Source organism: Podarcis melisellensis (assembly GCF_964234715.1).
Source record: "Podarcis melisellensis genome assembly, chromosome: 8".
Taxonomy (NCBI): Eukaryota; Metazoa; Chordata; class Lepidosauria; order Squamata; family Lacertidae; genus Podarcis; species Podarcis melisellensis.
In genome coordinates this window covers 15737428-15762114 of record NC_138540.1, presented here as the reverse complement: position 1 = coordinate 15762114, position 24687 = coordinate 15737428, and the positions used below count along the sequence as shown (strand labels likewise).

The 24687-nt window shown below is 46.0% G+C and overlaps 1 protein-coding gene and 1 pseudogene across 3 annotated transcripts; both read right to left on the bottom strand.

Annotated features, from left to right (window-relative positions):
• Window positions 1-1836: 1836 nt before the first annotated feature.
• On the bottom strand, window positions 1837-2415 carry LOC309376978 (activated RNA polymerase II transcriptional coactivator p15 pseudogene; annotated as a pseudogene). The gene has a single exon. The product of its transcript is annotated as an activated RNA polymerase II transcriptional coactivator p15 pseudogene (transcript).
• Window positions 2416-6520: 4105 nt separating this feature from the next.
• On the bottom strand, window positions 6521-24483 carry LOC309376925 (F-box only protein 2-like). Of its 2 annotated transcripts, XM_081923865.1 has the most exons (7): window positions 23758-24483; window positions 20247-20552; window positions 15782-16035; window positions 13764-13890; window positions 11051-11146; window positions 9470-9605; window positions 6521-7431 (listed from the first exon to the last, which is right to left on the bottom strand). In XM_081923865.1, exons 3-7 carry the CDS (start codon window positions 16032-16034, stop codon window positions 7297-7299), a joined length of 747 nt encoding a protein of 248 aa, XP_081779991.1. In that variant the 5' UTR covers window position 16035; window positions 20247-20552; window positions 23758-24483; the 3' UTR covers window positions 6521-7296. The 2 variants fall into 2 exon arrangements, with proteins under 2 accessions (XP_081779991.1, XP_081779992.1); XM_081923866.1 differs by lacking the exon at window positions 23758-24483 and having other exon boundaries at window positions 15782-16052; window positions 20247-20806.
• Between the last annotated feature and the right edge of the window lie 204 nt (window positions 24484-24687).

The window sequence follows — 24687 nt, the reverse complement described above, 5'->3', positions numbered from 1 at the left end:
ATATTTCTGGGTTAGCGGAGTCTGTAACCTGAAGCGTCTGTAACCTGAAGCGTCTGTAACCCGAGGTACCACTGTATATTGAAGTGTATGGCATAGGAGCAGCTAGTCCACATTGTGCCACACTTGTTGCAAACGCAGGCTATATTTGCCTTCCAAAATGATTGGCACTCACTTGCCTGAACTTGCTTTTAGAGGGAGGGTAAAAGGTAAAGGGACCCCTGACCGTCAGGTCCAGTCGCGAACGACTCTGGGGTTGCGGCACTCATCTCGCTTTACTGGCAAAGGGAGCCGGTGTACAGCTTCCGGGTCATGTGGCCAGCACGACTAAGCCGCTTCTGGCGAACCAGAGCAGCGCACGGAAACACCGTTTACCTTCCTGTTCCTGCCGGAGTGGTACCTATTTATCTACTTGCACTGTGTGCTTTTGAACTGCTAGGTTGGCAGGAGCAAGGACCGAGCATACATATATAAACATCTATGCCGAGAACACTCACTCTATGCTTTAATTTTGCTCTCATATATAATGGCTGATGACCAGCCTATTGAATGGGAGCATTTCTTACAGCCATCTAAACTGAGTCATCACTGTTTGGCAATGAATTCCATAAATTATATGCATTGCATTATTTCCTTTTATCAAGACCAAAAAAACCTCCACTAACTCTGGTACAGGCCTCTGGTACAGGAGTTTGAATGCAACCAGACTGGACAGCATCATTTTAATTTCCAGAACTGAGATGTTGTTTTTAACCAGTGGATCAAGCATGACACCTGGTGGCTGTGACTGGGATTAGCAAACCCAACCTGGGATGTGTATTCTGTCCATGGGGCTTACTTCAAAGTGAAGGGAGCTGTTGGCGCTGTGGTCTAAAACCATCAAGCCTCTTGGGCTTGCTGAGGAGAAGGTCGGCAGTTCGAATCATCACAATCAAGTGAGCTCCTGTTGCTCTTCTCCCTTCCTTTCTGAGTTCGAGTGTCTTCAAAGCCCATGACACCTTTGATAAAGACTCTTCTCCAACTGGAGCACTCGCAGGCAAGTGTGTCCCAATTGTTGGTGTTTATACTGAAGCATGTGAACGTAAGCAGGTACTCGCTTGGTGTTAAATAAGGATCAGGCAGACTCAGCAATGGAGAATAAGAAGGTGAAGTTTATTGCCAGGCAATAAGGACCCAGTTTGGAATCTTTTCCGAAAGGAACTGGGACCCCGATTGACAGAAATCCAGAGGTCTTTATACCTGAGCAGATCACAGCAAATCATAGATCATGAGACAACCATGAGGCAGTCACGATATTGTCAGTGAAAATTAGCCAATTAGCAAGCTTCTTGCCATGCTACCAGCTCCTGGTCAAGCACTGGTCAAGCACAGAGTTTTAGTTCTGCTTTCCGATGCTTGCAGTGACGCTCTGTCTAACCTCTCCCCTAGTTATGACAGGACAGGGAGTTTGGAGATTTTGTGGTTTTGCTCTTCCTGTTCTGTGGATTAATTTAGCCTGTATCTGAGGGGATTTTGTACCAGAATCTCTTATTCACGTCTTCCCCTTGTCCAGGGTACACGGATGTTTGTAGGGGAAAGGACAGCTCCTAATTTTGCTGTTTCAAGCAGTATGCAGTTAGCTAGGGCACAGCTTCCCTTTGATTCAAAATGGATTATAAAATACTGTAAGCCCTGATTATGTGTGAGCATATATGAATATATTGATTAGTGATAACTGATTACATGGATAGCATAGGGGTAGCCCTTCTTCCTTGCCTCAATACTACATTTTTTAAAATTTGCCTTAGTCTCTAAACCATTTTTGTTGACCACCAGCATTACGCTTTCCTTTTTTTTTTAACTTTACCCAGAATACACTTTTAATGCACATTTTAAAAAGCGCTCATCTTACAAATTATTTTGCAATCCAAATATACAATAGCTTGGAAAACAAATAGTTTAGAAAATAAACGCCAATGTAAAAAGGCTACTTAAACCTATAACAGTAGTTTCTGCATGGCTCATCTTTACAGTTTTCTTACTGCTTCATCAATATCAGTAATCTCTTCCTTCAACTGGCTCCACTGTTCTGGATTTAGAGAGATACCTTTTCTGCCAGGTTTCATTTTCACCTTCTTGATCCATCCAGTATTCTCTAATATCAGTTAGGACTTTACCTTTAAAATCACGAACACATATTCTCATCTCTGTTGCTACTTTGCTTGGAGGAGGTGGCACCTTTGGAGTATTCACCAGTCTTCTGTTTCTTCACAGGCTTTTCAGGCACTGCTTGTTTTTTTCCTTTTCACCTTTTTGTCAACTTCACTGTCCGAATCACTGGCAGATGAGCTTGAAGACACAAGTTCTTTTGATTTCGGCATTGTTCCACTCAGAGCCCGCTGCTCTCACTGCCTTCCTCTCGGCTTGCCTTTTTTATCCCCCTACGCTTTCCATTTTTAAGTTCAGTAGCAGCACCCTGGCCACCTGTGATTCCCAAGAACTGTCATTCTGGAGCATGAGGATAGTGGAGGAAGAATCTTCGTGGGTAGTAGCCATTGATTGTGTAAACTCCAGATATACGGTAATGCAACCGCAGTGTTCCTCGTGTCCCCCGCACCATCAGAGTCAATGGCTGCTAACAGCCTGGAATACTTTAAATTCAGAGGCTCCTCTGTATAAGACTGAATCAGATAAGTGCTGGAGATGCAGTGAGACTGAGGGAACATTCTATCATATGTGGTGGATAAAAGGGTAAAAGAGTATTGGGAAATAATTTATAATAATTGGGAGGGGGGAGGTTTAAAAGTACTTTTCAAAAAAAATAATAATAATCAGAGTCCTTTTTGTTGGGGATAATTCAGTTGAAAATTCCCAGGTGTCAAAAAAGCTTATTTATGTATGCCACTACTGAAGCCCGTGTTTTGTTAGCCCCAAAATGGAAAACGAGCAAGGTCCCAATAACAACAACAACAACTTATTATTTATACCCTGCCCATTGGCTGGGTTTCCCCAGCCACTCTGGGCAGCTTCCAACCAAATATTAATAACAATACAGCATCAGACATTAAAAATTTCCCTAAACTAAAGAAGAATGGCAACTTAAACTGATGGAATATGAGCAACTTGCGGACTTAACATAGAGAATAAGAGAACAAGTAGAACATACGTTTAGAGGAAATTGGAAAATGTTTACTGAATATATTGGAGGATATTGTACCTATTTATCTACTTGCACTGGCATGCTTTCAAACTGCTATGTTGGCAGGAGCTGGGACAGAGCAACAGGAGCTCACCCCGTCGCGGAGATTCGAACTGCTGACCTTCTGATCGATCGGCTAGCCCAAGAGGCTCTGTGGTTTAGACCACAGCGCCACCTGTGTACCTGGGTAAAGGTAAAGGTAAAGGTACTCCTGCCCGTGCTGGCCAGTCGTGTCCGACTCTAGGGTTGTGCGCTCATCTCACTTAAGAGGCCGGGAGCCAGCGCTGTCTGGAGGCACTCCCGGGTCACGTGGCCAGCGTGACGAAGCTGTTCTGGCGCGCCAGCGCAGCACACGGAAACGCCATTTACCTTCCCACTATAACGCGGTACCTAGCACTTAGGGGTGCTTTCGAACTGCTAGGTGGGCAGGAGCTGGGACCGAAAGACGGGAGCTCACCCTGTCACGGGGATTCGAACCGCCGACCATACGATCGGCAAGTCCTAGGCACTGAGGTTTTACCCACAGCGCCACCCGCGTCCCCGTGTACCTGGGTAGGCCTGTCTAAATGAGGATGCTTTTTGCAGGTGCTGAAAAGAGAACAGCGAAGGCTCCTGCCTGGTATCAACAGGCAGGAAGTTCCAAAGTGTTGATGCTGCCACACAAGAAGATAAAGTCCTTACAAATGTGAAACAGGCATTATGTGGCACTCAAAACAGTCGAGTGGGCAATCATGTAGGTCAATGAGCTCATTGAAAGTGGACAGTTGATTTTGCCTAATCTCATTCGTTCAAGGTTGTGGGGTTTAATTTTGTTGTTGAAGCATTCAAACTGCTGAGGCCATTGCTCAAAACAGAACAGAACAGAATAGATCAGAACAGAACATGGAATAGCCTTGAATGCACAGAGAGGCTCATCACACAGTTGACAAGTTCAAATATTTGCTGGAAATGTAAAGAAAAAGAAGGCAACTTTTACCATATGTGGTGGAAGTGTAAGGTTGTAAAAGAATTCTGGGAAATGATATATAATGAACTGGGGAAAAACGTTTAAAGTTACAGATGTTTCAGGCTACGTGTTTTCAGGTTATGGACGCGCTGAAACCCTGAAGTACCGGAACGGGTTACTTCTGGGTTTTGGTGCTCGCAAATGCGCAGAAACACTAAATCGCATTTTGCGCATGGGCAGAAATGCTAAATCACAACCTGCAGGTTGCGGACGCTGCAGGTTGCGAACGTGCCTCCTGCACGGATCACGTTCACAACCCGAGCGTCCGCTGTACGGTGGTACCTCTGGATGTGAACAGGATCCGTTCCAGAGCCCCATTCGCATCCTGAAGCGAACATAAGACGCGTCTGCGTGGGTCGCGCTTCGCCGCTTCTGCGCATGCTCATGACGTCATTTTGAGCGTCTGCGCAAGCGACAAAACCTGGAAGTAACACACTCCATTACTTCCGGGTCGCCGCGGAGCGCAACCTGAAAATATTTAAGCTGAAGCGTATTCATCCCGAGGTATGACTGTATTGTAAAATCAAATAAAAATTATTATAAAAAAGAGAAATGCACCACATGGAGACGCTGTTGCTTTCAATTCAACGTTTATTGATATACACAATTTTGTGACGAGCCCCGGGGAGCCAAAACCTAAGGCAGGAGAAAAACCTCTGGAGTGGGGTGGCCCCATCCTACCAGCTGAGTGAGGAATATAAAACACAGTGCCTATTTATTTATTTTTGCCAACCTTCAGCAGGGTGGCTGCAGGCCAAGTGCATATAAGCTCACACCCCTTTCAGGCATGTTTCCGGAAGCAGAGGCAAGGCGCTTTGTTAACAGGAAGAGAAGGCAGCTCGTGAGACTCTGAACTTTGGCATCACAAGGCATTGAAAGAGGGAAGGCAAACCTGGGACTCTCCCAGTTCCACAGGACTACAAGTCCCATCGCCACCAACACCAAACTGGCCTCGATTGCTGGGGGAGTCCAGCAACATTCAAACAGCGTCAGATTCCCCCCATCCTGTACTGGCAGGATAAAATATCACTCTTCTCCTGAGGTGTGGGGGTGGCGGCGAAAAACAGGCTACTGACTGGGGTAGAGGGACTTTTGCAGCTATTGTTAAAGTTGCAAAAAGAAAGAGCGCAGGACTGAGGCAGGGAGAAACTTTCGGAACAACATTGGGATATCAGATCCGCTTAAGGCATGAGGGATTGCAGCAAAAGCAGGGAGAGGATTGACAGATAAGAGTGGGAAGAAACAACATGGACAGAATAAATGTCACACACAGGAAAAACAATGACACAGAAAGAGATCTTCACTTGCAGTCTCATGTGTCAATGCAAATAGACAAACACTCTGTGAGGTGAGTGGGGCTGAGAGACTTCAGAGAAGTGTGACTAGCCCAAGGTCACCCAGCAGCTGCATGTGGAGGAGCGGGGAATCGAATCCAGTTCACCAGATTACGAGTCTACCGCTCTTAACCACTACACCATACTGGCTCTCAGTGGGAACCACTGCTCAAAACAAAACAAAACAAAACAAGTGGTTTTCAGAGGAATCGCATTTGTCCAGATCCTGCTAGCCAGCAATGATGGGAGCTGTAGTCCAAAAACAGCTGGAGATCCAAGTTTGGGAAACCCTGAACTAGACCATCACTTGCCTTTACTGCCCACAGATCCCTCCATCACAGCTCTGCCTTCTTTTAATGCAGGCACTGGGGGAACCTGCAGCTCTCCAGCTGTTGAAATACTCCACCACCTATCATCCCTGAACCTTGGTGGTTCTAGCTGGTGGGGGATGCAGTGCAAAAACGTCCAGAGAGCATCATGTTAGCTACCCTGAAGGTATCTAGCCCAGCATCTTGTACTCACCATGGCCAACCATGGGCCCACAAAAAGGACCTGAGCAGAACAGAAACTGTCACACTACCTCTGACAGCAGCCACTAATAGCCTTGTCCTCAAATAAAGGCAATTTTATAAGGCTGGGGTTTTGTTTTTTAATGTTTTCTCCTTTTAAAAAATCTGCCTGGAAATATGACAGGCGGACCCGATCCTATCTCTTTTGAGAATGGACCAGACTTCAATGGCTTCATCCTTCCCTAATACCGTCTGTATAAGGCAGATCTGTTCCTAACTCTCAGTATTATTATTATTATTTGTATTATTTTTTTAATTAAAGATTTTCTTGTTTTACAGAAGCATGTGTAATGTCTCTCGCATTTTTTCCGTGTAACATTTTTACAAATCAGTTTCATTTGTTGAGACATTGGGGGGGGGGGAAGATGGGGGGGCGATGTTTCTATTTCGCTTAATGTATGTAGGGTTTGGTGTCAGCGTTGCTCGTGCTGTTTCTTTGGTGTTGAGAGAGGTTGGGGTTGGCCTAGGGTGTGGTTGTTTGTTTGTGATTGGCTGTGGTGGTCTTTGTTTTCGTGTGTGAGTGGGGTGGGTGGGTGTTTTGGACCAGGTTAGCCATATTGATTTGTATGCTGTTGGTGGATTATTGTCATTGTCTTGTTGGGCTGTGTATGTGATAAAGGGGAGCCATACCGGGGTAAAGGCGTCTTCTTCTGTTTGTCCCCGTGTCAGTTTCAGTTTATTGGTAAATTTTTCTAGTAGGGCTGTTTCCCATACTATTTGGTACCATTGGACCATGCTTACTCCTGACAGGTCTCTCCAGCGTCTGGTTATGGTGTTTCTGGCTACTGAAAGTAGGTGGGCTATGAGTGCTTTGTGGTGTAAATGGGCATTGTTGTCTTGGAATATGTTTAGTAGGGCCAGTTCTGGGGTGATGTCTAATTAACTCTCAGTATTTTAAAACATTTTACACCCTTGGTGAAGAGGTTACTGCTATCGTATATATTTTTTTTTACACAAAGCCAGCATCATATTATTCTACATTGCTGGAAGACCCAGGGAAATACTTTTAACGTAAGAAAGCACTCTATTTTCTCTCTCGCTTAGGGAAATTCCAGAGAAATAGATCGCAGGAAGTGCAAAAGTCCTGTTGGGCATTTAGCGCCAGGTTTCATCCAGCCCTGAGGACGACCATGCAAAGTTCACTCTGGCCTCGCTGAGGGATGGCATGATGCGCAGGCTCCTAAGCAGCTCCAGGGCTCTCCGATTCCGCCACTACGGCTCCACAGTCACGCTGCTGTGCGTCACCCGTGCTCCGTACCAGCCCTTCCAGTAGACCGTGTCCTGGCCGCCGTGTTCGAAGCGAACGAAGCAGACCCCGGGACCGTAGTCGGCAAAAGTGTGGGTGATCTTGGGTGCAGGAGGAAGAGAAAAAGGCAAGAGGGTTAGAGGGAAATATTTGACGCCCCCCCCCCCAAAAAAAGTGAAGCATAAAATTGGAAGGCACCTGCTGCCGAAAGAAAACGGACATTATTTACGGTATGTATGCTGCAACAGCAGCAAGAATTCTAATGGCACAAAACTGCAAAACTGGAGAAGCACCATCTAAAGAACAATGGCAAGAAAAACTGATGAGCTACGCAGAGTTAGCAAACTTAGCGGACAAACTGCGAGAAAAGGACAACAGGGGCTTGGAAAAAGAATGGGAGCCTTTTACAATATATTTGCAGAAACACCCAAAAAACCATGGACTCGTTGTCAGGATTTAAATAAGCATTTACCATTTTTTTTACATAAAACAAGGAATATAACACTGTGATAATATAGTATTGTATATAAACAGCAGAACGTATCATTTGATGTGATAAACCAGAAATGGAAGCTGAGGGAAGTCAACGGGGGTGGGAGTGAAAAATTAATATTTAGTATTGAGTTTGGATATTTGTTTTGAAAATGGAAAATCAATAAAATATTTCTTTAAAAAAGAATTGGACGGCACGTAAGAGGACATCTGGCCCACGCAGGTGTGGAGAACCTTTGGCTCTCCGAAATGTTGCTGGACTACAACTCCCATCATGCCTGGCCACTGGCCACATTTGCAGGGGCTGATGGGAGTTGGAGTCCTGCTATGTTTGGAGGGCCCAAGGTTCCTCACTCCCAATCTACATCAGGGTTTCCCAAACTTGGTTTGGAACCACAATTCCCCTCATCCCTGACCACTAGCTAGGGGTGATGGGAGTGTAGTCCAAAAAGAGCTAGAAACCCAAGTTTGGGAATCCCTGATCTACATGCACAGACAGGATCCCTGACAAGACAGCTAAAAATCCACTCAGCAATATTGGCTAACAGTTGAAGCCCAGAATCAGAGTATTTGGAGATGGGGTACCAAGGAGTTTGCATGATTTGCCTCCCTGCTCAAGGCAAGATCTGCATCAGGTGCGGGGAACCTTTGGGCCTCCTGATGTTGCCGGACTACAACTCCCATCACCCTTGGCCACTGACCACACTTGCTGAGGCTGATGGGAGATGTAGTTCAAGGAAGCAAGAGGCGTCATCATAGCCAGGCAAAAGCACTCCAGGTGTGCTCCAGGTGAGAGATGCGGCTTGGAGAGGGGTCATACCCTACCCTGGTGGCCTGGCAGAGATGCCTGAAGGGCCACTTTCAGGCTCCAGGCCTGAGATTTACAGCATAGCTGTCAACCTAGATTTGAAAATAAGGGACCAGCAGCTAAAATAAGGGATTTTAGACAACCAGCAGCCAAACAAATCCTCAAGCAGTGGTTCCCACAGCGCAGCAACCTGGCAAAGGGGATGCAGCAAGGAAAACCACCGTCACCTCTCTGCTGGGAAGCGCTGAGCAAAGGCGAGTCCCCAGGCAACGCGGCCGATTTGATCGGCACAAGACATGCAAGCTCCACCCCCCAGTCATTCCTAGACTCCTTATTGGGTAAGCAACGCAGCCAAGCAACACAGTTGGAGCCTCCCTCCTCCCTGGCCGGCAGGGAGGGAGGGAGAGGAGCTGCTTCCTTTGAAACCCGGGAAATTTAAGGGACATCATCAATCCGGGACAGCAGCGGGAAACGGCGCTTGGATAAGGGAGTTTCCCGCCAAATAAGGGACGGTTGACAGCTGTGATTTACAGACGTACAAAATATATGGGCTACTTTTAAAATGAGGCTGCATTTTAAATTGCATTTTAACCTGTATTTTAAATTGCTTTTTTTCCCTATTATGTTTCTATTGTAATTTTATTGGTGTTAGCTGCCCTGAGCCTGGCTTTGGCCAGGGAGGGCAGGGTATCAATTACATTTATTATTATTATTTATTATTATATACGGGATCAGTTACTAATGTCCAGAAGCCAAGCCGATGCTGGAAAAAGGCAAAGCGAACTGGGAATGCTTGTGACAGCAGACACACATGGACAGGTCCCTCCATCAGCACCCACCTCCGTCCATTCACCCTCGTTGCCTTGCGGGACGGCAATGGTGTCGCTCACAAACTCAGCCAGCACCTCCTCTGTCGAAGACAGGAGCTGCACTTTCAAGTTGTAGAGGCAGCCAGCGTCACACCGAGCCGCATACCTGCAGGATGAGACCACAACACCTGTGACTATATAACTTGAGCATGAGCCAGTCATGTGAAGCTGGCAGCGGAAGAGCCAAACACAGCTTGAGGCTGTCTATGACGCACTGGGCAATAGATATAGGACGTAATATAGATTTTAATCTCAGCGGTGGCATTTGACTCCTTCTAAGTTAGCAAAATGTATAAGACAAGTATAAGGAAAAACCATCTTCCGCAGAAACTGCTGCTTGCCTTCTATCACTGTGCCATTGAGAGCGTGCTCACTTATGGCTTATGTGTGTGGTACAGAAGCTGTACTACCCAGGACAGGATGGGGTTGTGCAGAGTTGTTAAGGCAGCAGAGAGCATTGTTGGCTGCCCACTCTCCACCTTAGAGCAGATTTATGCCACAAGGTGCCATAGGAAGGCACTGGACACAGTAAAAGATCCATCGCATCCTGGTCACTGTCTCTTCGAGCTCCTGCCGTCGGGATGAAGATACAGGACGATGAAGACAAGAACGAGCCGTCTTAAGAACAGCTTCTTCTCCAGAGCGATCTCGGCCCTGAATGGGAAGCCTGGACTTTGAAAGTCATCTAATCTTCCTTGCTGTATTATACTGTATTGTTTTAATTAGTGTTTCTATAGTTGTTTTGATTTTGTGTGGAGTGCCCTACCTGGGTGAATGGAGCAGCCAAGTAATTTCGTTGTCCCCGAGAGGGGGCAATGACAATAAAGATATTATTATTATTATTATTATTATTATTATTATTATTATTATTATAGATCTGCTGGAAATGTAAAGAAAAAGAAGGTACCTTTTATCATATGTGGTGGACTTGTAAGGTAATAAAAGCTTTCTGGGAGATGATATATAATGAAATGGGGGGAAAAGGCTTAAAATAACTTTTGTTAAGAAATCAGAAGTGTTTTTATTAGGAATTACAGGTACTGACATACCCAAGGAGCAGAAAATACTCTTTATGTATGGAACAACAGTTGCCCAGATGTTATTAGCCCAGAGTTGGAAAGAAGACAAAGTCCCTACCAGAGAAAAACGGCAAACTAAGCTGATGGAATAACCTAAGTTGGCAAAGCTGACTGGAAAACCAAGAAAAAACTTTATATAGGAATGTGGGGAAATTATAATTTATTTAAGGGACCACTGCAAGCAGATGAAAACATTAGCAGGATTTTAATTTCACTTGTAATGTGGCAAATACTATGGATAATATGGATTGGAAAAAATATAGATTATGGAATAATATGCAGTTGTAAATTTTGACATTAGGACCCATGGAGGGGGTGGGGGGGTCTCGAGATCCTCTTTCAGTATCTACAACATTCCCACAGGCATAGCATCAGCCGACAGGCAGTGGGGGAGGCAGGGTTCAATTCTACATTGAATTCAATTTTACAATTCTACAGGTTCCACAGTCTCTCCACCCCACCCCACTCTTACCAGTCTTTCACCACAATTTTAGGCTGGGTGGTGTCCATAAGCTCCTCCCAGTATCCTTCGGCGCGGAGATCAATGACTTGTGACTTACAGCACCACCTGTAACATTTAAAAAAGGTTAACACACGAGAAGAATGTATAATACTGCATACTCGCCAACATGTCTCTGATTAAAATGGGGACGTCCTATTCAATAATAATACAGTGGTACCTCTGGTTAAGAACTTAATTCATTCTGGAGGTCCATTCTTAACCTGAAACTGTTCTTAACCTGAGGTAACACTTTAGCTAATGGGGCCTCCTGCTGCCGCTGCGCGCTGGAGCACGATTTCTGTTCTCATCCTGAAGTAAAGTTCTTAACCCGAGGTACGATTTCTGGTTAGTGGAGTCTGTAACCTGAAGAGTCTGTAACCTGAAGAGTCTGTAACCCGAGGTACCACTGTAATAAGAATTTTACTACTGTATTTACACCCCACCCACCTGGCTTGGTTGCCACTCTGGGCAGCTTCCAACATATATAAAAACATAATAAAACATCCTCCCTCTCAGGCCACTCGTTGCTAGTAGCATTCTTGGTGCAATACCTCTTCCTCATTTGACAGCAACTGCATAAACTCCCAATTTTCTCCAATGGAAATAGGGACATCCTATTCTATAATAGGGATGCAGGTGGCGCTGTGGGTTAAACCACAGAGCCTAGGACTTGCCGATCAGAAGGTTGGTGGTTCGAATCCCCGCAACGGCATGAGCTCCCATTGCTCGGTCCCTGCTCCTGTCAACCTAACAGTTCGAAAGCACATCAAAGTGCAAGTAGATAAATAGGTACCGCTCCGGCGGGAAAGTAAATGGCATTTCCGTGCACTGCTCTGGTTCACCAGAAGCGGCTTAGTCATGCTAGCCACATGACCTGGAAGCTGTACGCCGGCTCCCTCGGCCAATAAAGCAAGATGAGCACCGCAACCCCAGAGTCGGTCATGACTGGACAGATAACTCCCTACCCTCCAACATTTCTCCGATGAAAATAGGGACATCCTAAGGAAAAGCGTGACATTCTGGGATCAAATCAGAAACTGGGATGGCTTCTGTAAATCTGGGATTGATCCTGGAAAATAGGGATACTTGGAGGGTATGAAACTGCCTCAAACTATTTGCTATCTGCACTCAATCAAATGGTGAATATGGGCTTGAATACAGCCCATAATATGGGGAGGAGTTCATCCTTCCCTTTATTTCTGATGCTCAGGTTACTGGCACCATTTCTATTTTAGCCAAAAATGGTACCACCCACAGATTTTATTTTATGTAGGTCATTTAGAGGAGTCTCTTTGATTAAGCAGTTTGACAATCTTTTAACTCTCTCTATATATACATAAAAACATAAGGTTGTCATCACACAGCCCCCACTGGAGGATCTGTGCTGCTGTGTCACCCACAGGTCATGAGTGCCGGTTCACATGAGGCCCAAACAGCACCGCCCATCCACAAGAATGATGTTACAGAACCACAAAAAGGTATTTCGTTGGAGGAGTATCCAAAGGGACATGCCGAAAACAGCCCAATGAGAACTGAGCATGCTCAGAAGCCAGAAGGGGGAGGTTCAGAGGGATTGAATGGAGTGACTGGAACCTTGAGTTGCAGCACTTCGGGCTACAACACTTAGGTTGCATGCAAAACTCCCCCCAACCCCATCCAGGTAAAAGGTAAAGGACCCCTGGATGGTTAAGTCAGCCCTATATACCTGAAGGAGCATCTCCACTCCCATCGTTCAGCCCGGATACTGAGATCCAGCTCCGAGGGCCTTCTGGCATTTACCTCACTGCAAAAAGTGAGGTTACAGGGAACTAGGCAGAGGACCTTCTCAGTAGTGGCCCCCGCCCTGTGGAACACCCTCCCATCAGATGTCAAGGAAATAAATAACTATCTGACTTTTAGAAGACATCTGAAGGCAGCCCTGTTTAGGGAAGCTTTTAATGTTTGATGTTCTATTGTGCTTTTAATTCTGTTGGGAGCTGCCTAGAGTGGCTAGGGAAACCCAGCTAGATGGGCAGGGTATAAATAAATTAAGAAGAAGAAGAAAAAGAAGAAGAAGAAGAAGAAGAAGAAGAAGAAGAAGAAGAAGAAGAAGAAGAAGTCCAGTCAAAGGCGACTATGGGGTTGCCATGCTCATCTGGTTTCAGGCCGAGGGAGCCGGCGTTTGTCCACAGACAGCTTTCCGGGTCCTGTGGCCGGCATGACTAAACTGCTTCTGGTGCAACAGGACACCGTGATGGAAACCAGAGTGCATGGAAACACCATTGACCTTCCCGCCACAGCAGTATCTATTTATCTACTTGCACTGGTGTGCTTTCGAACTGCTAGGTTGGCAGGAGCTGGGACAGAACAATGGGAGCTCACTCAGTCACGGGGATTCAAACCGCCAACCTTCCAATCGGCAAGCCCAAGAGGCTCGGTGGTTTAGACCACAGCGCCACCCGTGTCCCTGTTAAAAGTGGCATACTGCAGATGGATAAGAAAACCCAAGAAGAGCCGCAGAGGTCCCTAGGGTCGTACATCTTGACCCCAGAGGCCACCAAGCAGCCCAAAAGCAGGGTGTGACTGACATTAACCCTCTCCATTGTTGCTCCCATTCAGAGGTATAAAAAGAACTCCAAATTTCAGATGTTCCACAGAGGCATCTTGGCTCAAAGCAGGCCACCTTACAGGGCTTTTGACTTACTCAAAAGATGAGACAAAGTATTTATGGACATCCTCGCTGGGGAATTCTTGCCCAAAATTTCCAGGCAGGTCCTCGATTGCCCAGCCGTCACCTCCATTTTCCACATCCTGCCAATGTTCAAGACCCTCTGTGGGATGGCAGAATGACAACAGCAACATTAAAAATATTTATGTTTATACTTTTCAAGTTTATACATTTCATAAATTTTATACATTTCACTCATTTTACAATCATTTTGACATTTCAAAACTTGACTTCCTTCTCCCTCTTTCTGTGGTTCCTTAAATACAAATGCATGCATACACACATATGCATGCATGTACGCAGAATACTGTTCTTCCTGGAGGGAAATCTATCAATTTCGTGTTTCCTCAGTTTCTCATTTTCACAGTCTTATTGTTCATTTCTCCAAAGCTACACATCACTTTGCAAAAAAGGAAAAGAAAACTAGTCCTTATGAAAGCTCAATGGCATGTTAGTGTGAGTTTTTGCCTAACACACCCATTTTTGTATGCAATTGTGCCTAATCAGATATTGTTGGACTACAACTCCCATCATCCCTGACCATTGAACATGCTGCCCGGGGCTGATTTTATTTATCTGTTTTAACAAAATTGATATAGTGCTTGATTTCTGGCGGTTTACAAGAATACAAAATAAAGCATTAAAATTATCGGTTTTAAAGTTTTAAAGCTGCTTTAAAAATAATAATCCAAAGGCGGTAAAAGTCAGTGGGAGCTAAGCGATAAAACAAACATGCAACTTCTATATGTCTGAACGGGCTTGGCTAAAGAAAAAAATGTTTTAAGTGGGCACTAAAGAGAGTACAGCAAATGTACCTGCCTGATTTCAAGAGGCAGGGGGTTCCGAAGGATAGACACTGCCACACTATAGGATCGATTGCTTACCAGTGCAGAATGCCTATTCTGTGGCACTTGCAAGAGTGCCGATTCTACAGATGGAAACGGGCATATATTTGGTAAGGTGATCTCGCAAGTAAACTGATCCCAAGCTGGCTGTTGAGAGCTTTCTATATCAGTAGCAACTTCTTGAACTTGGCCTGGTAACAAATTGGCAACCAGGGCACAGCTCTGATGGGAGGAGTTTTTATGCTGACAGGGCTTGCCAGTAGCCCTGCCACTGCACTAACTGCATGATTAAATGCAAGGCAAGCCCCACAAAGAGCACATTGTAGTAATCTAGCCTTGATGTCACCAATGCCTGATGGGAGTCGTACTTCAGTAATATCCGGAGGGCCAGAATGGCAAGCTAAGCTGATGGACTGTGCCGAAATGGCAAAGCTAACTGCAAAGCTCAGGAACCAAGAGGACAAATTAAAAAAAAAAATAATGGGGGGAAATGTATACTTTATTTAAGAGACCACTGCAAGCAGATGAAAACATTCACAGGATTTTAATTTCACTTGCAATGTAACAAATACTATGGATAATATGGATGGATTAAAAATATAGATTATGGAATAATATGCAGTTGTAAATGTCGACGTTAGGACCCATGGAGGGAATGGGGTGAAGAGGTCTCAAGATCCAGAGTAATCTCTATAGAGCGGTACCTCGGTTTACGAACTTAATCCGTTCCAGAAGTCCATTCTTAAACCAAAACCATTCTTAAACTAAGGTGCGCTTTCCTTAATGAGGTGTTTTCCTCCTCTAACAACTAGATGCACCTTATGGTCAGGTGCGTCTTATAGAGCGAAAAATACAGTATTATCCGGAGGGCCACAAATTAGCCACACACACTCACAATGTATTATTTTTATTCTCATCCTGTAGATTTACCAGCTCCAGCATGCCTTGAATGGGTCAGACAGAAACTCAACAGGCGCAGCCTTTTCCAGCCTAAAAGCACAGCGGCGGGCAAAAAGTTTCACCTGCCAGATCGCAAACACCCTGGTGTGAGGGTGCCAAAAGCCACACACGGTGGGAGGGGGGGTGATTTGATGGGCCACCCTACTGCCAACTCCTATTATTTTTCCGGAATGTTCTCTAGCCACTTGCCTTCGCCGTCCGGGTTCTTGATTAAATTCCGCTTCCTCTTGTTCAGGAAGTAGAGGGTCTGCCAGCTGTCGGCGCTTTCCTCTTCTGCATCTTCCCCAGCGAAACCCTCCTGCTGGCATTTCAACAACCAGACAGCAGCTCCGTCAATCAGGTTTTTCCACTGGGAGCAGACGAGGCGACACACTAAGACCAGTTCCACTGCAGGGAGGGATGCAAAGATCCGGACCAGAAGAGGCTCTGGGAGGGTCTCCATCCTGGAGGAGAGAGCTTGCTAAAATAAGGTTACCAGACGTCCCTGGTTCCCGGATTTGCAAATAAGTCCCTGGACAAATTCCGTCCCCGGAATGTCCCCAGATTTCATCTAATGCACAGCCTGGGAGTCATTTTGGACTCACAGCTGTCCATGGAAGCACAGGTCAAATCTGTGTCCAGGGCAGCTGTTTACCAGCTCCATCTGGTACGTAGGCTGAGACCCTATCTGCCGGCAGACTGTCTCGCCAGAGTGGTGCATGCTCTGGTTATCCCCCGCTTGGACTACTGCAATGCACTCTACGTGGGGCTACCTTTGAAGGGGACCCGGAAACTACAACTAATCCAGAATGCGGCAGCTAGACTGGTGACTGGGAGCGGCCGCCGAGAACATATAACACCGGTCTTGAAAGACCGACATTGGCTCCCAGTATGTTTCTGAGCACAATTCAAAGTGTTGGTGCTGACCTTTAAAGCCCTAAACGGCCTCGGTCCAGTATACCTGAAGGAGCGTCTCCACCCCCTTCATTCTGCCCGGACGCTGAGGTCCAGCGCCGAGGGCCTTCTGGTGGTTCCCTCATTGCGAGAAGCAAAGCTACAGGGAACCAGGCAGAGGGCCTTCTCAGTAGTGGCGCCTGCCCTGTGGAACGCCCTTCCAGCAGATGTCAAAGCGATAAACAACTACCTGACATTCAGAAGACATCTTAAGGCAGCCCTGTTCAGGGAAGTTTTTAACGTGTGATATTTTAATGTATTTTTGGTTTTTATGGAAGCCGCCCAGAGTGGCAGGGGAGGCCCAGCCAGATGGGCGGGGTATAAATAATAATAAATTATTATTATTATTATTATTATTATTATTATTATTATTATTATTATTAATGTCCCTGGGAAACGCAGCAGTGGCAGTCTCAGCAGCCCGGAGCAGTTGGCTCTGGCTGGCTTCAGGAGCTGCTCAGAAGTCCCCATATGATGGTGGTGCAGGGGCTCTAAGATGCAGCTTCCAGGCTGCCTCCACCTTCCGTGACCCCAGCAACTAAGCTGTGAAGGGAGGCTCCATGTTGCCTGTTGGAGCAGCCTCCCAACTCCTACTTGCGTGCAAGCAGGAGGGGCAAGGGATCTCTCAGTTAGGCACTGGGAAGCCTCCCTTCCCAGCTGAGGGATCCCAGCCCCCTCCTGCTTCCACGCAAGTAGGAGTTGGGATGGGGCTGCTCCAGAAGGCAGCATGAAGCCTCGCTTCCCAGCTGAGGGATCCCCACCTCGCCGCCGCTGCTGCTCTGGGGCCCCCTTCTCCACCTTCCATGCCTGATGGTGCGGGGCACCGCTTCCCCACCACCATCACCGAAGAACCAACAACTCAGGGGCTGCCCAGGCTCATGGAGAAAGGAGATAGAAGCCTTGGAGGAAAAGGAAACATGGTGGTTGAAGTCAAGACGGTGGCCACCCCTCTGGCACTGCCATCGCTGTAGCATCAAGTTCCCGAAGGTGTAGTATTTATTTATCTATTCATTTATTTATTTAAAGGGTCCCCGGATTCATTGGAAAAAATCTGGTAACCTTATCCTATCATTCTTACTGGAGTTGAAAAGTGTCCCCGGATTCATTGAAAAAATTCTGGTAAGCTTATGCTAAAATGGACTAAGGTTGTCGCCCTACTCAGAGTAGGTCCTTTCAAGGCATGCCTGACTTAGACCCATTCATTTCAATGGGCTGTTTTCAAATGTTAGTCTTACTTGGAACAGAGCCATTATGTTAATGAACATGCCTAACTTAAAAAAAATATTTAAAAGTACTTAAAAGTACACATACACACACATAGGGGAATATGCGCAGCTTGCAAACCTAACATATAGAATAAGAGAACAAGAAGAACATACGTTTAAAGAAGATTGGGAAAGGTTTATTGGATATATGGGGGGAGGGAATTGTGTACACTTGAAAACGTTGGCAGCATTAAGATAGATTGAATTTATCTTAATTTCAAGATTTATTTGAAAAGTAGTTGTAATCTAAGCATGACAGTTGCCTTTGAATGATTTCTGTAAATAATGCATATGAAAGAAAATATCGAAATAGAAAATAGAATTTTTACAAAATAATAAAGATAAATTAAAGTAAGATGTTTATTATAAAAGAAAAATGGAGATGATGGGAAGTCATAGGTTTGTGTAGAAAACGCATAACTGAATTTGTATGCATTTTTTATGAACATAGACGTTCTTATTGGACTGATTGAAATGAAGAAAATTATGTGTTGTATATATATGGAAAATGAACAATAAAGCATTTAAAACTTTTTTTAAAAAAAAGAAAAATTCAACAGTGTAAATAAGTTTCGATGGATGTAATAATGGAATACAGTCGTACCTTGGATCCCAAACGCCTTGGTACTCGGACGTTTTGGCTCCTAAATGCCGCAAACGCGGAAGTGAGTGTTTGGGTTTGCAAACATTCTTTGGAAACCGAACGTCCGACAAGGCTTCCGCGGCTTCTGATTGGCTGCAGGAGCTTCCGGGGCCGGATCCGGCCCAATCACCTTCTAAATCCGGCCTGCTGATGGTCCGGGAATCAGTGTGTTTTTACATGAGTAGAATGTGTCCTTTTATTTAAATGCATCTCTGGGTTATTTGTGGAGCATAGGAATTCATTCTTTCCTCCCCAAAAAATAAATAGTCCGGCCCCCCACAAGGTCTGAGGGACAGTGGACCGGCCCCTGCTGAAAATGTTTGCTGACCCCTGCTATATAGGGTTGGAGATAAGCTTGCATGTTGCGATCCAAAATGCATTTCCTAGGGACGTAAGCCCTTTTGAGCTTACAAGCCCCCAACCTAGTTTTATTAAAATTGACGAGAAGAAGCCAGAGTTTGGCCGCCAACGATCTGATCAGATCCTGCAAGGATCTCTCAAGAATCTGGGCATGCAGAAGGTCCCATGTTAGGCCCCAGACACATCTCCAGGTGCAGCTGGGGAGAGACATCTTCCAGAAACCCTGGAGTGCTTCTGCCAGTCAGTGTAGACAATATTGAGATAGAGGAACCCATGGTCTGACTCAGCACAAGGCAGCTTCAGAAGGTCCTAAGAAATTGTCTCTGAGACACACCTTTCCCTCTCCCTTAGTCACAAAGCAAAGTGGGGGCAGTGGCGTAGCGTGGGGGGTGCAGGGGGGGCCGGCCGCACCAGGCGCAACATCTGGGGGTTAGGGTTAGAGGGCGCAAATCCACGGGTTAGGGGGCGCAAATTATTTGCCTTGCCCTGGGTGCTGACAACCCACGCTACGCCACTGAGTAGGGAGGCTCCATCCAGCCTCTTACAACCCCCTACTTTGCACACCTGCTTTGCAAGGTTGGCCAGTTGTGCTTCTCTGATGAGACTGGTAGTTACTGCTACCACCTCCACCGCTGTCCCTTTGAGTTGGTTCCCCACATTCAACCCACATTCAAGTTTTAATTCTGTTAATCAGGGGCCAGCAAACTTTTTCAGCAGGGGGCTGGTCCACTGTCCCTCAGACCTTGTGGGGGCCCGGACTATATTTTTTGGGGGGAAATGAACGAATTTCTATGCCCCACAAAGAACCCAGAGATGCATTTTAAATAAAAGCACACATTCTGCTCATGTAAAAACACCAGGCAGGCCCCACAAATAACCCAGAGATGCATTTTAAATAAAAGCACACATTCTACTCATGTAAAAACACACTGATTCTTGGACTGTCCATGGGCCAAATTTAGAAGCCGATTGGGCCAGATCCAGACCCCGGGCCTTAGTTTGTCTACTCATGCTGTTAATGTTAATTGGTTTTTCTGTGTGTTTAGCCATTCTTGTTTCTATCTGTAAGCTGCCTTGAGTGCCATTAGGCGAAAAGGTGGGGTGTTTATTATTATTATTATTATTATTATTATTATTATTATTATTATTATTATTATTACCTTGATGAAAAGATGCAAGATCTCTGCCCCCAAACCTTGGGAATCGTCTGCCTTTTTGGAGGAGATAATCCCAAACAAATGATCCATCAAAAACAACGTCCGTTTATCCAATGACCCATCAAATGCAATGTCAACTCAATACAGTCATCCATAAACCAGTATCATTTGATCCGGGCTCCATCGACTCGTCTATCAATGATTTATTTATGTTTCTAGAAACGAAATTGCACATTCTAATTTTTTAATGGGGTGAAGTTGGGAGAGGAAGGGCATTTTTGCAAGGTCTCACCTACCTTCAAGACGTCCGGACTTTCAAGGTTGGGGAGGTAAGGACTCTGCAGGCGGGCGAAAAGGTGGGTTTTGCAGGAGGGGGTGGGAAAGAGAGAGGAGCTGGTGGTTTCTGCCTCCTAGCGCAGCATCGCAGTGGTCCCTTTCCTTTCCGTGACACAGCAAGTCTCTGATGTCCCAGCCTCGTCAGCAAGGTTAGAGAAGAGGAGGAGGAGAGATGTTTTCTGGGGCGTCAGACTCCGCCTCTGGAGCGGGACTGGTCTGATCTTGTCTGTCGCAGGCAAGTAACTTCAGATCTTGGCTCTTGTTCCCTTTGGCTGAGTGAGAGAGAGAGCGAGCTCGTGCAGACGAACCAACGCAAGCATCAAACCAGGAAAACGTGCCCTGCAAGACCGAAGTTCGCCTTCTCTAGGAGAATGTTTGCAGTTTACATTTCCAAACCAGGAAAACGTGCCCTGCGAGGAAAACCTTTGCAGTGACACTTCCAAGAGCGGTCCCGCGGAAGATAGAGCAAGCTCGTTTGGGTGGGGCCCAAACCAACGGATTCAAACTACAGTGGTACCTCGGGTTACAGACGCTTCAGGTTACAGACTCCGCTAACCCAGAAGTACAGTAGTACCTTAGGTTAAGAACTTTGCTTTAGGATGAGAACAGAAATCATGCGGTGGTGGCAAAGCGGCAGCGGGAGGCCCCATTAGCTAAAGTGGTGCTTCAGGTTAAGAACAGTTTCAGGTTAAGAATGGAGCTCCAGAACGAATTAAGTTCTTAACCCGAAGTACCACTGTACAATAAAGGAGATTTTGACTCAACCTTAGGGAGAACTCTCTGAAGGTCAGAGCTGAACCGACTCCCTCAGAAGAGGGTGGTGTTATAAAAATTCTAAGGTCTCAAGTATAAATTAAATGTTCATCATCATCATCATATTGATTATTTATTGTTTGTTGTTAGCCGCCCTGAACCCGGCTTTGGCTGGGGAGGGCGGGATATAAATAAAATTTATTATTATTATTACCCTGCCCATCTGGCTGGGTTTCCCCAGCCACTCTGGGCGGCCCCCAACAGAATATTAAAAACAAGATAAAACATCAAACATTAAAAACTTCCCTAAACAGGGCTGCTTTCAGATGCCTTCTAAAAGTCAGGTAGTTGTTTATTTCCTTGACATCTGATGGGAGGTCATTCCACAGGACGGGCGCCACTACTGAGAAGGCCCTCTGCCTGGTTCTCTGTAGCTTCACTTCTCGCAGGGAGGAAACCACCAGAAGGCCCTCGGAGCTGGACCTCAGTGTCTGGGCAGAACTATGGGGGTGGAGGCACTGATTCAAGTATACTGGGCAGAGGCCGTTTTCAAGGACAACCATCTGTCAGTCTCTGAACAGAAAGTACTCTCCCCCTGCTAACCTAAGGTTACCAGATTTTTTTCAATGAATCCGGGGACGCCTTTCAACTTCCTGCTAAATAGATAGATTTTGTCAGGGGGGTGATTTGTAAATCTGGGGACTGTCCCCAGGAAACGGGGACGTCTGGTAACCTTATGCAAACCATGTCAATGAAACCAGCCTGCACTCTGTACTTAATGGTCTCACAGGAGCCTCCCTCTTCCTTTAAATGTGTGAGCCAACAAATCATGCTGTTGATGGGGACCTGGGCTTTCTCCTCCCAAGTCCTGCCCTGTTGGCACCTCTTACCTTCCTGACTTGATTCAGGTCTTTGGCATGTGTTCCTCCCTGCGGAGCAGCTCTTGGAGGCCATGTGCCTTCTGACCAGTGGCGTAGCGTGGGGGGTGCAGGGGGGGCCGGCCGCACCAGGCGCAACATCTGGGGGTTAGGGTTAGGGGGCACAAATCCACGGGTTAGGGGGTGCAAATTACTTGCCTTGCCCCGGGTGCTGACAACCCACGCTACGCCACTGCTTCTGACCAACGACCTTGCTGTTGAGAGCAGCTTCGACCCCTTGGACATCTCCCACTTGCCTAAGTGTTTTTATTATTTTAAGAATTTCATAACATACTGCTTATTTACAGTATTCATGGCCCATTGAATAGTAGAACTGAAACAGGGCTGCTTGTGTCAGAAAGGAAATGGCTGCCTTCTCAAACCCCCAGTTGTGGTCCCTCAATTCCCTGGAAGTGCCCAGCAGCTTCCATTGCTTCTGTCCTTCAAAGAACCCAAGCAGCAGCACCATAGAAATGGACCGGGGGGGGCCTTCTGAAAGTGATTGATAATGGGGGGGGGGTGAGCACAACATTGCCTTGGAGGAAGATCCTCCCCTCCTTCCAGGCTGATTTCTGAGATTTCGTGTTTGTTGAAATCAATTCCCCATCCATGAGAATAGAGAGAAAAGAAACAGGAATGTCAGAACGTGAGGAATGGATCAGGCCTCCAGGCAGGGATGTCAGATTTTTGAAAGATGCTAATATTTACACTGGGAGGGGCGTGGGACGGAGAACCTTTTTGCAAAATGGGGACAAGGAAGCACCTAAAAGCAAATTTCTGTTTGTGTGTTGATCTGGGAAGCGCAGATAACGTAGGTTCGCATTAAATGGAAACAGCATTCATTCTTCTCTTCTCAAAACTTGCCCAAAGGTCAACACTTTCTTTGACCTTTGATAGCTCTTTGCCAAATCTGGTGGTACCTGAAGTATTCTTCTTCTTCTTTGGCGATCACTCATAGCTGAGTAAGATTTGTCTTCCATAAACACGGTTTTAACAATGAGTCTGTAAGTGACTGTGGAGGCCAATTCTGGACCTACATGACCTTCCACAGTGGGGACATTGGTTCCCGGGTGGTAGTTGATCCTCTTAGCACGTTTCTCCCTTGCGTTCTGAGTTTGAGCATCTTCAAAGTCCATGACACCTTTGGTAAAGGCTGTTCTCCAACTGGAGCACTCGCAGGCCAGTATTTCCCAGTTGTTGGTGTTTATACTACATTTTTTAAGATTTGCCTTTAAACCTCTTTTGTTGACCACCAGTATTACACTTTCCATTTTAAAGTTTGGAATAGAGCAGTTGCTTTGGAAGATGACAATCAGGCATCCGCACAACATGACCATTCCGACAAAGTTGATGTTGAAGAATAATTGCTTTAAGACTGGTAATCTTTGCTTCATCCAGTATACTAGCATTAGTTTGTTAGTCTTCCCAACTGATGTGTAAGATTTTTCAGAGACACCGTTGATGTAATCTTTCAAGAAGTTGGAGATGGTGTTTGTAAGTGGTCCATGTTTCACAAGCATACAGTAAGGTTGGTAGTACAATAGCTTTGTAAACATGTATATGCAGGTTCTAGCAAGACCCAAGGCAGTGATTCAGCTTAACAGTTTTATTGTGGCCCCAGGAACAGAAAGGGGAAAGGATCTGATTTCTAAACTCTTTAGCCAGCCCCTGGCAACACCCACCTAAGGCATGACTGGCTGCTTTGCACCTACCAATGGAGAACCTACAAAGGACTCTATAAGGGCTCTTGTGTACCCCATAAGGGAAAGGGAGCAGTTTTTGTTTACAGCAATTCACTTACTGCCAGGAGTTTTTCAGATGCCATGTTATAACTCAAGTAAGCAAGGGTCACTACAGCAAACCTCTGCAAGGCTCTATGCGCTGATGCCAGAACCCCCAAACGGCCACACACTTTGTTGCTGGGCAACAGCCCTTGGTGACATGGAATGGACGGCCACCGTGCCAAGATTCTAGGAGAGACAGTGTGTCATAGTAGACTTGGACCTGGGAAAGCAAGATGAAAAGCCCCACTCAGCCTGGAGACTCCCTGGGTGACCTCGGGCTAGTCACTCACTTTCAGCCTAACTGGCCTCACCAGATTCTTGTGAGGAGAAGACAGGGAGGAGAAATATGGATCTTACCTTGAGAGAAAGGCAGGATATACATGTCATAAACCACCAGTTGTGAAAAGCTGACCCATACCAGCTGCACAGTATTTCTTCCACAGGATTTTGTACTTGATAATCCCCTATGCTAGACTGAGAATATCCCTTCCAACTTGCCTGCATTTAGACACAGCCACAAGATTGAAAGTGAAGTCAATTTGGCTTCAAGCAAGACCCGAGGCTTAATGGCTTTACTGAGGCCTCAGGAATAGACTGGGGAAACAGGGAAAGGGGTCTGATTTATATAAACCTCAGCCAGCCCCTGGCAACACCCACCTAGTGAATGACTGGCTGCATTGTGATGTGGACTCAAGCTCAGAGGATACAGAAAGCACCTGCTGAAGTCCCTGCAGGCAGCATTGGATACAACCCTGTGTTTTTAGCAGATACTGTTAAGTGCTGAAGGGACAAGAAGTTGATTTTTCTAGGCTCTGTGGTTTAACCCTCAGCGCCACCCACGTCCCTCTACTTATGTAAAAACACACTAATTTCCAGACCATCCGCGGGCCAGATTTAGAAGGCGATTGGGCCAGATCTGGCCTCCGGACCTTAGTTTGCCTACCCGT